The sequence below is a fragment of the Nyctereutes procyonoides genome, unplaced genomic scaffold (assembly GCF_905146905.1).
Source record: "Nyctereutes procyonoides isolate TBG_1078 unplaced genomic scaffold, NYPRO_anot_genome, whole genome shotgun sequence".
Lineage (NCBI taxonomy): Eukaryota > Metazoa > Chordata > Mammalia > Carnivora > Canidae > Nyctereutes > Nyctereutes procyonoides.
The window spans coordinates 8,289,395-8,302,015 of record NW_026575028.1 but is presented as its reverse complement, the minus strand read 5'-3'; the positions used below and the strand labels follow the sequence as shown (position 1 = coordinate 8,302,015).

Sequence of the window (12,621 nt, the reverse complement as noted above, 5' to 3'; positions counted from 1 at the left end):
TTAGCGCCGCCTTCAGCCCAGGGCGTGATCCTGGAGACCCAGGATCGAGTCCCACATCAGGTTCCCTGCATGGAACCTGTTTCTCCCTCTGCCTGTGTCTCTGCTTCTCTCTCTGTCTCTCTCATGAATAAATAAATAAAATCTTTAAAAAAAAATAAAATAAAAGGAGTTGATAACCAACTAGACATGAGAGAAGAGTGAGAAGGAATCTGTATGAGCTTGAGTAAGTAACAAATCGAAAAAGTAACCTACAGAATAAGAGCTTAAATAGGAAGATATAGTTATGGAGAATTGGATTTTTAAAATTTTACTTATTTATTTATTTTTGAGAGAGAGAGAGCAAGTGCATGAGCAGGGGGGAGGGGCAGAAGAGGAGGAGAGAGTCTTAAGCAGGCTCCACACTCAATTCAGCACAGAGCCCAATCTAGGGCTGGATCTCACAACCATGAGATCATGACCTGAGCTGAAACCAAGAGTCAGATGCTTAACTGAGTGAGCCATCCAGGTACCCCAACTTGGATTTTTAATTGAGCCACAAAAATTTGGGCAAGATATGGAAAACTGTATCCCTTCTCTCCCACTAGCCAACCTCCCACCTTCAACTTTGAAATTCCTACCTAAGTATGGTGCCTAGGAATTGTTTAAAAACAGATGATATGAGCCCCGGTGGCTCAGTGGTTTAGTGCTGCTTTCAGTCCAGGGCGGGATCCTGGAGACCCAGGATGGAGTCCCGCATCGGGCTCCCTGCATGGAGCCTGCTTCTCCCTCTGCCTCTCTCTATATGTCTTTCATGAATAAATAAAAATTAAAAAAAAACAGGTGATATGACATCTCAAAGAAGAGCATACATGAATGTTCAGGTCTGGTTTTTTTCCCATGAGTTCATCATAGTAAGAATGAAGGTATGAGTATGGACTAAATTTAGAGTCCCTTGCCTAAGAAAGAGACCTGGAACATTTGTGAACTCAGGTAAAGTAATGCCTAGAGTAGTCTGTAGGGGAGGTGAGAAAACAGGTCAGTTCATTCACCTTGTATTTCCTTTGAGGGAAAATGTGAATGGAGATAAAACCTGCTAAATAATCAACAAAGCAAAAAGTACTTTATTCAGAATATTTAATTTTAATTAATTTCCATATAATTCAATTATAAGTCACGATTGAAATATCGGCAATTAAATATCTGAGACCTTATCTCATTTTTAATGCAATATCGGGGGGGAAATATAGTGAGTGTTTAAGGTACATTTAGTTCAGTATCATCATACCCAGGGTCCCCTTCCCCCTGGAGCAGCCAGGGACTATCTTCTCCTTTCTCAGGTCCAGCTACTCCTCTAGAGAGCTGTAGAGAAGAGCCTGAAACAGTAAAGACAAGTTTGATTAGAACTGTGACAAAGGGAGAGGACAGTGCCCCACAGTGGAAGCAAGTCAAGTAAGTGGTGATGACAAAGTTTCAGGTAGACTCAGACAATTTAATATTAGTTACAACACAGATACATCAAGGTTATTGCATCAGGTTCCAGTTCTGTGGGTCTCTGGGAAATCCTGTTGTCACAGGAGATCTAGGTCAACACAGATGTTCTATGAAGGCATGTTTCTCAGCAAAGAGATGGCCCAAGGATGACAAGAATCATAAGAAAGGCCATGAAAATTTCTCCTTTTACAATTGACAGGTCTGAATTCAGTAGAAGGAGGACACAGGAGACCTGGAAAAAAATCTCAGTTCCTCCCTGACCATCTATCTCTGCTCTTGATGGCCTTGATTTGTGTTCCCAAATGCCCACAATCACAGGATCCTTCTGTAGTTGCCACCTTCCCAGAGTCACATGCCCTAGATGGAGAAATACTCTTCTCTGGAGAATTAATATATTCATTAGACCACTGAAACATCTGGAGCAGATTGGCCCTTTAATGCCCATAATTCAGACTCTATAATCTACCACCATGGCTTTAATTTTCAAGACTACCATATATCATAGACTTTGTGCATATTAGTGCTAATATATGATTATAATGCATCTTAAATTATTAAAATGCCTCATAAATTCCAATATTGCAATATTTCTTAAGTCTCTAAATGCCTTTCACATATGAGAGCACAAACATGTTATCAGAACAATTGTTCTATTTTTGGACTTGATTAATTTATAAGTCTTAATGCAAGCACATCAAAGATGAAGTTATGGAGATGCAGATATCAAGAATATAGAAAGATTCTTCCCTCCCAAGAAATGTGAGAGCACTAAAGAGAGGAAAATGGTCAAAGGATATAGATCTTCTGAATTTTGACTCTATAGGAAGGATCGGCAGTGCGGGGCTGAAGTTCACCCCTTCGAGGACAGAGACAAAAGATTACGAGAGATCCACTCACCTGCCTGAAAGGCCCTCATCCCATTTTCCTCCTCTGGGGGCACTTCCCCCTTCCTCATCCAAGAGGCAGGGGCAGTCTCAGGCACTGGTAGGTCTTCAGCATCATAACCCTCACTGGGGGCATCAGTCCTCTGAGCTGGGGGTTTTAAGGACAGACAAGGGGTTCAGATGAAACCACAGTAAATGGGTTGACCTAGGTAATATCTACAATCCCTTCTGCCACAGAGATTCTGATGGCTGCTGAACAGAGACACTATTCACCCTGTGTTTTAACAAGTCTTTTCCAAGGTATATATTTCATTTTGATGTGTCCATAAACCAGAAAAATAATCTGAACATCCCTATATTTCCTCGTTTAAACTACATATTTCAGAGACACTCTTACACCAATGTGCATTACTAAAATATTTGGTCAGTTACACTTTCCAAATGTTATTTTTTCAAAACAGCGTGAATTTGTTGGGACTGAATGAGGGTGGTTCTGGACACAGACAGCCCAGCCTCACCATGAAGTACATCAGAGCAATCAGAGAAGGAGAAGAGAAGAGACTTCTAATCCTAGTCAAAGGGAGACTGTCCCTCTTGAATCTCATCTCTAGGAAGGAAAGTCACGTGCTCCCAATACCCAGCCGAGGTGGATTCACCCCTACTACCTGGAGCAGACTGAAAGTCACTGTTCTCCTCACGATCTCCAGGGTAATATGGCAGTTTAGGCACGGATTCATCTGACAGGGCCCCTAGTGTGGAGAAAAACATCACAAAACAAAAAGAACACACCTTCTCACACCCATGGGACCTGTGGTAAGGCTGAGAAGAAATGCTGGAGCACATGTGGCTCCTGTTGTATAAAGAGAAGGCTCAGAGCTCACAGGAGCTCAGCAGAAACCCATCCTTCAGTCTTTGGAGGGGCTGCTCCTGTGAGCCTGGAATAGATAATGGGTCTGCAGATTCTGAGAAGCCTTGGCTCACAGACAGCAGGGAGCTAACACCTAGGGGGCCCAGGAGGATAAGGCAGGGATACACACCAGTGCTGTCCAGCAGATCTTCCTTCGTTGTCACAACATGATCGATCTCCTCATACTCAGCCTCATTAAGAACATATCTGAAACTGGGGAAGGCTGAGCAAACCACCAGCTAGTGAGAAATTGCCCCCTGAGTTCATCCCTGAAACAATAAGCTAATCATTCTCCCCAGTGCTTGCACATGGAAAAAGCCTCGGGGCTTCCAGGACTCCTCATACCCCAAGCACCATGTCTACATCTTCTCCCTCTCCCCTGTCTAACCCTGTATCCATAGCTCGGCCTGTATTCAATCTTGTCTCACATAGAAGCCATGACTTATGAGTGCTCACACTCCAACCTTAAAAGCTTCTACAGATTCAGCCCTTCGAGTTTAACAAGGGGCAGATGAAGTTTTTCAAACATATTTCCGCCCCCCCCCCTTGTACCTGGCCAGATCTGCCTCCACACACTCTCCATGTTACCCTGTACCCTCTGTAGCCTACCTCTTTGCTTTGCTCTCCATCTGCACATCTGAGTCACCAGGATGACGAGGACCAGGAAGAGAAGGGCCCCCAGGATGAAGCAGAACATCTCAGACAGGGAGAAGATGTCATGGACAAGACTTGGGCCTTGTCTGATCCCTAAGGAGAATAAAACCAATAGGATTTGGAGAAGGGCATGGGCCCAGGGAAACTCCCTCCAGAGCACCTGGGACAAGGAAGTCCCAGCCTCAGACCTAACCAAATTGACTGACCCTGGAAGGCACTCCCCCAGGCCTTGTCCTAAGATAAATTCAACTCCACTCCAGTGAGATCCAAGGGAGTGCTGGGATTAGCAGACAGCTTCCCTGCTGCAACAGCCTCAGAGGACCAAACCACATAGCTGCGGCCTCCTTTCTTCAGGCCTCACCAGACCAAAACATCAAGCAACTCCTGGGATGAGCATCTTGCTGTGGAGGAGCGACACTCATGGGCAGACGGGAAAACCTTAGATTCTGCAGCACAGGAACCAGACTCCCTTGGCCCAAGGGCAAGAGAAATTTGAAAGGAATAAGAAGAAGCTTCCTTAAGGAAAATACACTAAGGCCTCCCCACCAGCTGATGGCTCCTTAGGATCTTCCCTTTTCTGAATTGGTTAATTCTGTCAGATTCCACAGAATAGACCTCAAGAATCTGAATATTTGACCTTGCCTACAGATGGTGGCTGCAGTAGATAGCACAGGGCAGCCCCTTTTCCCTACATCTTAATTACCACAACATCAAGGTTGAGACTTCCCCTTCTTCTAGATCAGAGCTTACAGCACCTAGATACCTTTTGAATGCAAACTTCCCATTTTACCCAAGCCTACCCCATTGCCCCACTCTTGCTCCAGCTCCACCAGAGCCACTCACCAGAGCACCGCACTCCAGCATCATCCTCGTGCTTGCAGTCGTTCTGCCCCCAGGGGTCCGCAGCACAATCCCACAGGGAGGACTCCCTGCCCCTGCATTTCACCTCATCCAGCCAGATGTTCCCAGTTCCTGGCCCAAATGCCGCCTTCTGCAGGGCATCCAGGGCAGAGCCACAGCCCAGCTGCTGACACACCACCTCGGCCTCTGCCAGGCTCCAGGAGTCATCACACACTGTGCCCCAGGAACCCTCGTGCCAAACCTCCACTCGCCCTGAGCACACCGTGTCTCCTCCCCTCAGTCGGAGCTTCTCCTTGCCTGAAAAGGCAGCAGCACCTTCTGTTACTGTCCCCAGTGGGAAGGAAGGAGCCCTTGGGAGCCAACAGGGGAGGCAGGAGGGGCTGATGTACCTGTGCAGGGGCCAGCGGTCGGACAGCTCTTGGGTCTCACTCCTGCAGAAGCAGACAATGGGGAAGTGCTAGATCAGGGACAGCTGGGGGTGGTCTTGCCCCAAGTAAGATGATCTAAAGTGCTCGGCTCAGTCCAAATGACAAGTGTAAATAACAGGCTTTGTAATTAATCTAATGGGCTGAGTTATTGAGATGCTCGCTTGCTAAATCATAGCCTTTATCACCATCTGGCGTTATTTTATCTATTTACTTGTTTATCACTTTCCACATTCCACAATAAACAAAATACAGACGTGTACATGCACACACACATACACACACACAATCTCCACGAGAGGAAAGACCTTGCATGTCTTATTCACCTTTGTGTTTCTGCTATTAGAACAGTACCTGGTATATTGTATGCATTCATTCAACAAGTGTGCATTGAGAACCTTTTTATAAATACTAGGTATAGGGGCTTGATAAATATTTTTCAATGAATGAGTGAATAGAATGCAGTAAAACATAATTCCTTTAAATTCTTGCTAATAAGGAAGATAATAAAGGAATGCAAATTGATATTAGTGGTTTGTGGTAATAAATAGTGGATATTTTTTAAAGTCCAGAATCACAGAAGTAATTTGTATTCAATATCCTATTATATTTTAATGGGAAATTATATAGCACATTGTAAACTTTTCTTATCTATTTTTCAGGATGATGTGTGCACAAGCAAAGATTACTACATTAAGGAGATATTTTGGGGGGCACCAGAGCGGCTCAGTCAGCTAAGCACCTGCCTTCAGTCCAGGTCATGGTCCTGGGATCCTGGGATTGAGCCCCACATCAGGCTCCCTGCTCAGCAGGGAGTCTGCTTCTCCCTCTGCCCTCCTCTTCATTTGTGCACTCTCTAAATAAATACATAAAATCTTTAAAAACATTTAAAAAATGTTTTTAAAAGAGGATATTTTTTGCCAAAAACTGAAATAAGTAGGATTCAGAGAAAAATATATTAAGTAGACAGTGGCTAGGTCCTAAGACATAAATGTTTGCATGATACGCAAATATACTGAGAAAAAATACATTGAGAGACAACACAGATAACAAATATGGTATAAAAAAAACATAAAAAATTGAAACCAAAGGAAAAACATAAATTTGAAACAATATAAGAAAACTGACGTATACAAAGTACTTGTCATAAGATATCAGAATTAGCATATCCTTTTCATATTATCCTATCAAACTTCCTACCCTATGAACATCTCAGAAAATGATGGCAGGACCTCTTTAGGGTGGTTGCTCACTTTCAGGACTGGAGACCTCACTATCACCCAACTCATCATATTTGATTGTAGACAATTATCATCCATGTAAGTTCTGATAGTTTAATATCTAATCAGCTTTCCACAGGAACAAGAAAAGGAGGTGAGGAAAGAGAAGGAAGGGAAGGGAGTGAGCCTCTGCCTTTGAAATATCTATCACCACGCTCTCCCTCAGCTGTGGACTTCAGCCAACTCCTAGCAGATCACCCAAGTTATACCTGAGCTGGCAGGGAAGGGATGGGGGAACCAAGGAACTGGAAAAGAATGTTGAGAAAAGAGAAAACACTGAAAATGCAAAAAAAGTAAGAAAGGGAGGGAGGGAGAGAGGGGAGGAAGGAGGCAAAGAAGAAGGAAGGGATAGAGGGAAGGAAGGAGAAAGAAACCAGGAGCAAAGCGATTGTTACTCTTATTTCAGAGTTCAAATATTTTAGCATAAGACATGGGTTTTTTAAGCTTATTGATTTGGGAGGTTCTATATTATTTGTCTTTAATTCGTTATTTAAAACCTAAACATTTGGGGATCCCTGGGTGGCGCAGCGGTTTGGCGCCTGCCTTTGGCCCAGGGCGCGATCCTGGAGACCCGGGATCGAATCCCACATCGGGCTCCCAGTGCATGGAGCCTGCTTCTCCCTCTGCCTGTGTCTCTGCCTCTCTCTCTCTCTCTCTCTCTGTGTGTGTGTGACTATCATAAAAAATAATAATAATAAATAAAAAAAACCTAAACATTTATATCTAGATAAGAAGACAATTGAAAAGTTAGTCCTCAAAAGTAATTTGACAATATCTATTAAAATTTATGTGTGTGTGTTCTTTGATAGAATAATATCAACAGTGAGTAATCCTACAGTAAAAAAAACTCACCTGTATGTAGAAAATCATATACAAAAGTATTTATCATGGAAGAGGGAGGAGAGTTACCATGAACTGCTCCAGGGGCAGGACTCTCTTGCTAATGGATAAAGGTTATAAGGAGGCAGGTTTACATTGTTTATAAAGTGGGAAATCAAAACCAATCAGACTACCAATAAATAGGTAAATGGTTACATTAACTGCACTAGCAATCTGGATGAATGAAATACTATACCATTGATTTACAAATGAATTAGATCTACCTGGAGGAATATCCATGATATATTAGGCCAATATAACAATAATGTGTAGGGTATAATTCCAATTTTGTACAATCAAATGACAAGACACTATCAACATAAACCCTTTAAGAGCATATGAGTTTGGATATGTTTCAGTGAAAATGGATGATTTGGGAAAACAGAACATACCAGTCCATTAATCCTGTTTACAACAGGACGGTATGAAAGGACAAGGAGTCATGGGATATGATTCACTTCTCTTTCTACATTTTTATATTTGTATTCCCTGCTCATGATAAGTAAGCAGTGTTTTTGTAATTTAAATGAACAAGAAAGGAACTGATCTCTCTCTAAGTGTAAAAGAAACTAGTGGAAAGAACATGATTTCCCTAGTGCCACGCATGGTACAACCCCAGCAGGAGCAGGTGTCATTGATTCAGGAAAGAAACATAGAGACAGGCAAAAATAAATATAAGGGAAGGAGGCGCTGGCCATCCCATCATGACTCTGGTGTTTTTTACCTGATAGTATTATTAATTCCCTGAGGGACCATCACGAGGTGAGATACCTTTATGCTACTTGTACTTAAAATGGATCCAAATCTGCCTTCTTGTAACCTCTATCCATCAGCTGGAGTCCTGCCCCGTGGATTAGCTAGTTCATAGTGATTCTTTTCCTTCTTCCATGGTAAAGTCGTTCAAAGTCTGAGGTCAACAATCAAGTTACATCTGTTCTGGCATTTCTGCTAATTAGCCTAAGACGTCCTATGACAGTCCATAGAGTGTATTAGCTTCTAAAAGTTAGTGCTACTTGATGGAATGAGCACTGGGTGTTATTCTATATGTTGGCAAATTGAACACCAATTAAAAAATAAATTTATAAATAAATAAATAAATAAATAAATAAATAAATAAATAAAATAAAAGTTAGTGCTACTTGGAGTCTATTTTAGGATCATTTATATTCCCAGTGATCTCAACCACTCCTATCTAAGCATCTCTAAGACCACTCCCATATTTATATATCCCACCCAGATTTCCTTTCTAAATTCAAATCGTATACTTTAAAATGCCAAATGAAATCTCTACTTGAGTGTTCTGACCCACTTTAAATTTAGCATCTCCAAAACTGAGCCCATGAATTTCCTCTCATGAGTTTCTGTGTCTCCTATATTAGTAAAAAATCAATGTCATCCTTCCAGCAGCCACCCTTGCTCCTCCAAGCTATTGCAAGTCACTATTATGCATTTACATTTCCCCTGCAATAATCCTTTATCTTGTACTCAGAGGGATCTTTTCTTAATGCAAAATGACACTTCCCAGCTTAAAACACTTTCAGTTAGTTTTGATTATACCTTGATGAAAATATCTTTAATTGTAACTATGCAATCAAAAATATTATTATTTGATTCAAGAACTATTTTTTGTCTGTTGTATACCAGGTACTGACCACAGACAGCATTGGATGTACAGTGGTGAATATAATAGTCAAAGTCCTTGATCTCATGGAATTTACAAACTAATATGAGAGAGATAATCTGAAAATAAATAAATGATTGTTTCACATAGTAGTACTATGAAAAGCAAATATATATTATATATATTACATATATTTTTTTTACTGTAAAATGTATAATAGGTTGGGCAGAGGAACTGGAACCCTGCAGGAGATATTGAGAAAAGCAATCATTATATTCAGGGATAATCACAGAGTATCAAGAGTATGTCATAAAAAATTTTGGGAGAGGTAATAGCACTTAAGTTGATAAGAAGGCCCTCACCAAAAAGATGATATTTAATGTGAAAACTGAATGATGAGAAGTTGACAAGCAAGCAAGCAAATAGAAGAGCCAGTGCAAGGTCTTAGAATGAATAATACCATCTGTCTGGTAAAAAAAAAAAAAAATACCAAGGCACTACAGGATGGTCAGCCTGCCTTCCCTTACTTCCTCCATGCCTGGTTATTTCATGAACACAAAGAGAATCAATATGTGTACTAACTGAGTGGAAGAGTGTCTCCAGAAAAGGACTGAGTGGTGGGTAGGGGGCAGATTATATATATAGCTTTGCCAACCAGTATAGGTTCCTTAAAACAGGAAGCCCCTGGAGGCTTGTAAGCAAGAAACAAGATACAGACTAATTTTTAATACTTTTCTCTGTCAGCCAAATAGAAAATATTATAGAAGAAAAAGAGTGGACATGGAAGACCACGAGAAACTTTTGGAATAATTCAGGCAAGAAGACTAAGATAGTGACAATGGAAGGAATAGAGGCACTGAGAATATATTTGCAGATAGAGCCAGCAGAACTTACTGGAAGTGGATGGAGTCTGATAGGAAGACTAAAGAGTCTGATGCTGAACCCTAAAAGCATCCAAGATCTAGAGACTGAGCACAGGAGTTGTAAATCGGTAAGCAGAAGAACAACAATGAGGCCAAATAAGAACAATCAGTGAAGTCTAGTGATGTCAGGAAAAAAAAAAAAAAGAAGAAGAAGAGAAGTGAACCTGCTGAATACTGTTGTAAGTTCAGAAATACTGAAGAGAGGAAAGTTTGCTAAATTTAATTACTTTACCAATTCAGAAGAATGGTGGACCCTAATACTTAACTGGGTGAGTTTAGAACACTAGAGAACAGAAAATTATGAAAACCCTGAGTAGTTACTGACCATACTTTCAGAAACTTAGCTGAAGAGGAGAGAGAAGTGGGATGCACAATAACAAAGAAGTCAAGGAAAACTGTCTTTTCAGGTAGTTTTCAAGATGTGAGACACTCAAGCCCATATATACAATGATGAGAATAAACAGGAGACAAAGAGGGGGGAGGGAGTTGATGGTGCAAGGAAGAGGGAATAGAAGTGAAGACTTTGACAAGATAAGTGCAGTTAGGATCCACAGCCTGGGCAGAAGTGTTGACCTAAGATTAGGACTGAGGCCACTGATCCAGAAGGCCAAGTAAGTACAGAGTGTGTGCAGAGACCACATGTGAGTAGATTTGGTGAAAGGAAGATGAGGAATTCCCAGATGACTGTTCTAATTTCTCACTGAGGTAAGAGGCAGGATTATGATTTGAGAATAGATGAAGGGGATCAGGTGTTGACAATGCAAGAGAGCAGAAAATATGTAAAATATAATTTGAAAGATAGGGCAAGCACACATATTGGAGAAGTACTGTAGAACCCAGAGACACTATGGAATGCCCATTAGAGATTGTGTCCATGGATTCAAAAATAGACTAGCAACATGACTATGTGTTATTTCCCCACATTTCCCTTAGTCCAGTTCAGACAAGGAGTACTCAGGTAGTTGACTTTAACCAGGTCTAGAGTTTGCCAGGTGAGGTTGACAAAGAAAAGGCAAGGGAATTAAATAAACTAAAGGAGAATGATTATAATGTTGGATATATTATCTCATCTGGCTAAGAAAAAAAAATGTGCAGACATGAGGAGAGTAGGAAAAAAAAAGAAAAACTGACAAGGGAAAAGATTGGGCATCTCCACAAGAACGAGAAATTATTTGAAACAGAGCACTCAAATTCCCCTTTAAGAAGAAGTTCAGTGGAACAATCCACAAAAACAAGGACTAAATAGATATCATGATGACACTAAACTCATATCTGTCAATAGTAACTCTGAACGTGAATGGGCTTAATGACCCCATCAAAAGGCGCAGGGTTTCAGACTGGATAAAAAAGTAGGACCCATCTATTTGCTGCCTACAAGAGACTCATTTTAGACAGAAGGACACCTACAACCTGAAAATAAAAGGTTGGAGAACCATTTACCATTCAAATGGTTCTCAAAATATACCCTAAAAACTATAGAACACTTCTGAAAGAAATTGAGGAAGACACAAAGAGATGGAAAAATATTCCATGCTCATGGATTAGAAGAATTGATATTGTGAAAATGTCAATGTTACCCAGGGCAATTTACACGTTCAATGCAATCCCTATCAAAATACCATGGACTTTCTTCAGAGACTTAGAACAAACTATTTTAAGATTTGTGTGGAATCAGAAAAGACCCCGAACAGCCAGGGGAATTTTAAAAAAGAAAACCATATCTGGGGGCATCACAATGCCAGATTTCAGGTTGTGCTACAAAGCTGTGGTCATCAAGACAGTGTGGTACTGGCACAAAAACAGACATATAGATCAATGGAACAAAACAGAGAACCCAGAAGTGGACCCTGAACTTTATGGTCAACTAATATACGATAAAGGAGGAAAGACGATCCACTGGAAGAAAGACACTCTCTTCAATAAATGGTGCTGGGAAAATTGGACATCCACATGCAGAAGAATGAAACTGGACCACTCTCTTGCACCATACACAAAGATAAACTCAAAATAGATGAAAGATCTAAATGTGAGACAAGATTCCATCAAAATCCCAGAGGAGAACTCAGGCAACACCCTTTTTGAACTTGGCCACAGTAACCGGAGAAGGACAAACAGTGTATGTTCTCATTCATTTGGGGAATATGAATAATAGCGAAAGGGAATATAAGGGAAGGGAGAAGAAATGTGTGAGAAATATCAGAAAGGGAGACAGAACATAAAGACTTCTAACTCTGGGAAATGAACTAGGGGTGGTGGAGAGGGAGGAGGGCGGGGGGTGGGGGTGAATGGGTGACGGGCACTGAGGGGGACACTTGTCGGGATGAGCACTGGGTGTTATTCTGTATGTTGGTAAATTGAACACCAATAAAAATTAATTTATAAAATTAAAAAAAAAAGAAACAGAGCACTCTAGGTGAGGATCCATAAGAATAAGAAGCATTGGTCAGAGAATGGAATAAAGATATCAAGATTTTGAAGTGTACAATTATTGGTGATCAGTAGTATATGCATAGGCAGAGATAGGATGGGAGGAAAGGTGCTTAGAAATGAGAAAGTCAGTGAACTTTCAGAGAGGCCAGATGTTGTCTCAGTTGTGTTTAAGGATGTTGAAGTAAGCACCAAAGGTTCCAGGAGTGAGACAGAAATGAAGGACTTGGTACAGTCTTCAGTGGACCAGGGGAAGTGACCAGAAAGTTAAGATGATGACAGCAACAAAC

At 41.1% G+C, this 12,621-nt stretch overlaps 1 protein-coding gene across 1 annotated transcript in view; it reads right to left on the bottom strand.

Moving 5' to 3' along the window:
* Positions 1 to 1,233: 1,233 nt before the first annotated feature.
* Positions 1,234 to 12,621, bottom strand: part of LOC129503373 (antigen WC1.1-like) — a 35,630-nt gene continuing 24,242 nt past the window's right edge. The window contains exons 8-13 of the mRNA XM_055315382.1: positions 5,166 to 5,207; positions 4,756 to 5,073; positions 3,871 to 4,038; positions 3,392 to 3,484; positions 2,368 to 2,502; positions 1,234 to 1,352 (exon numbers count right to left, since the gene is read on the bottom strand). Coding sequence (XP_055171357.1) covers positions 1,234 to 1,352; positions 2,368 to 2,502; positions 3,392 to 3,484; positions 3,871 to 4,038; positions 4,756 to 5,073; positions 5,166 to 5,207 — 875 coding nt within the window. The remainder of the gene's footprint in view (positions 1,353 to 2,367; positions 2,503 to 3,391; positions 3,485 to 3,870; positions 4,039 to 4,755; positions 5,074 to 5,165; positions 5,208 to 12,621) is intronic.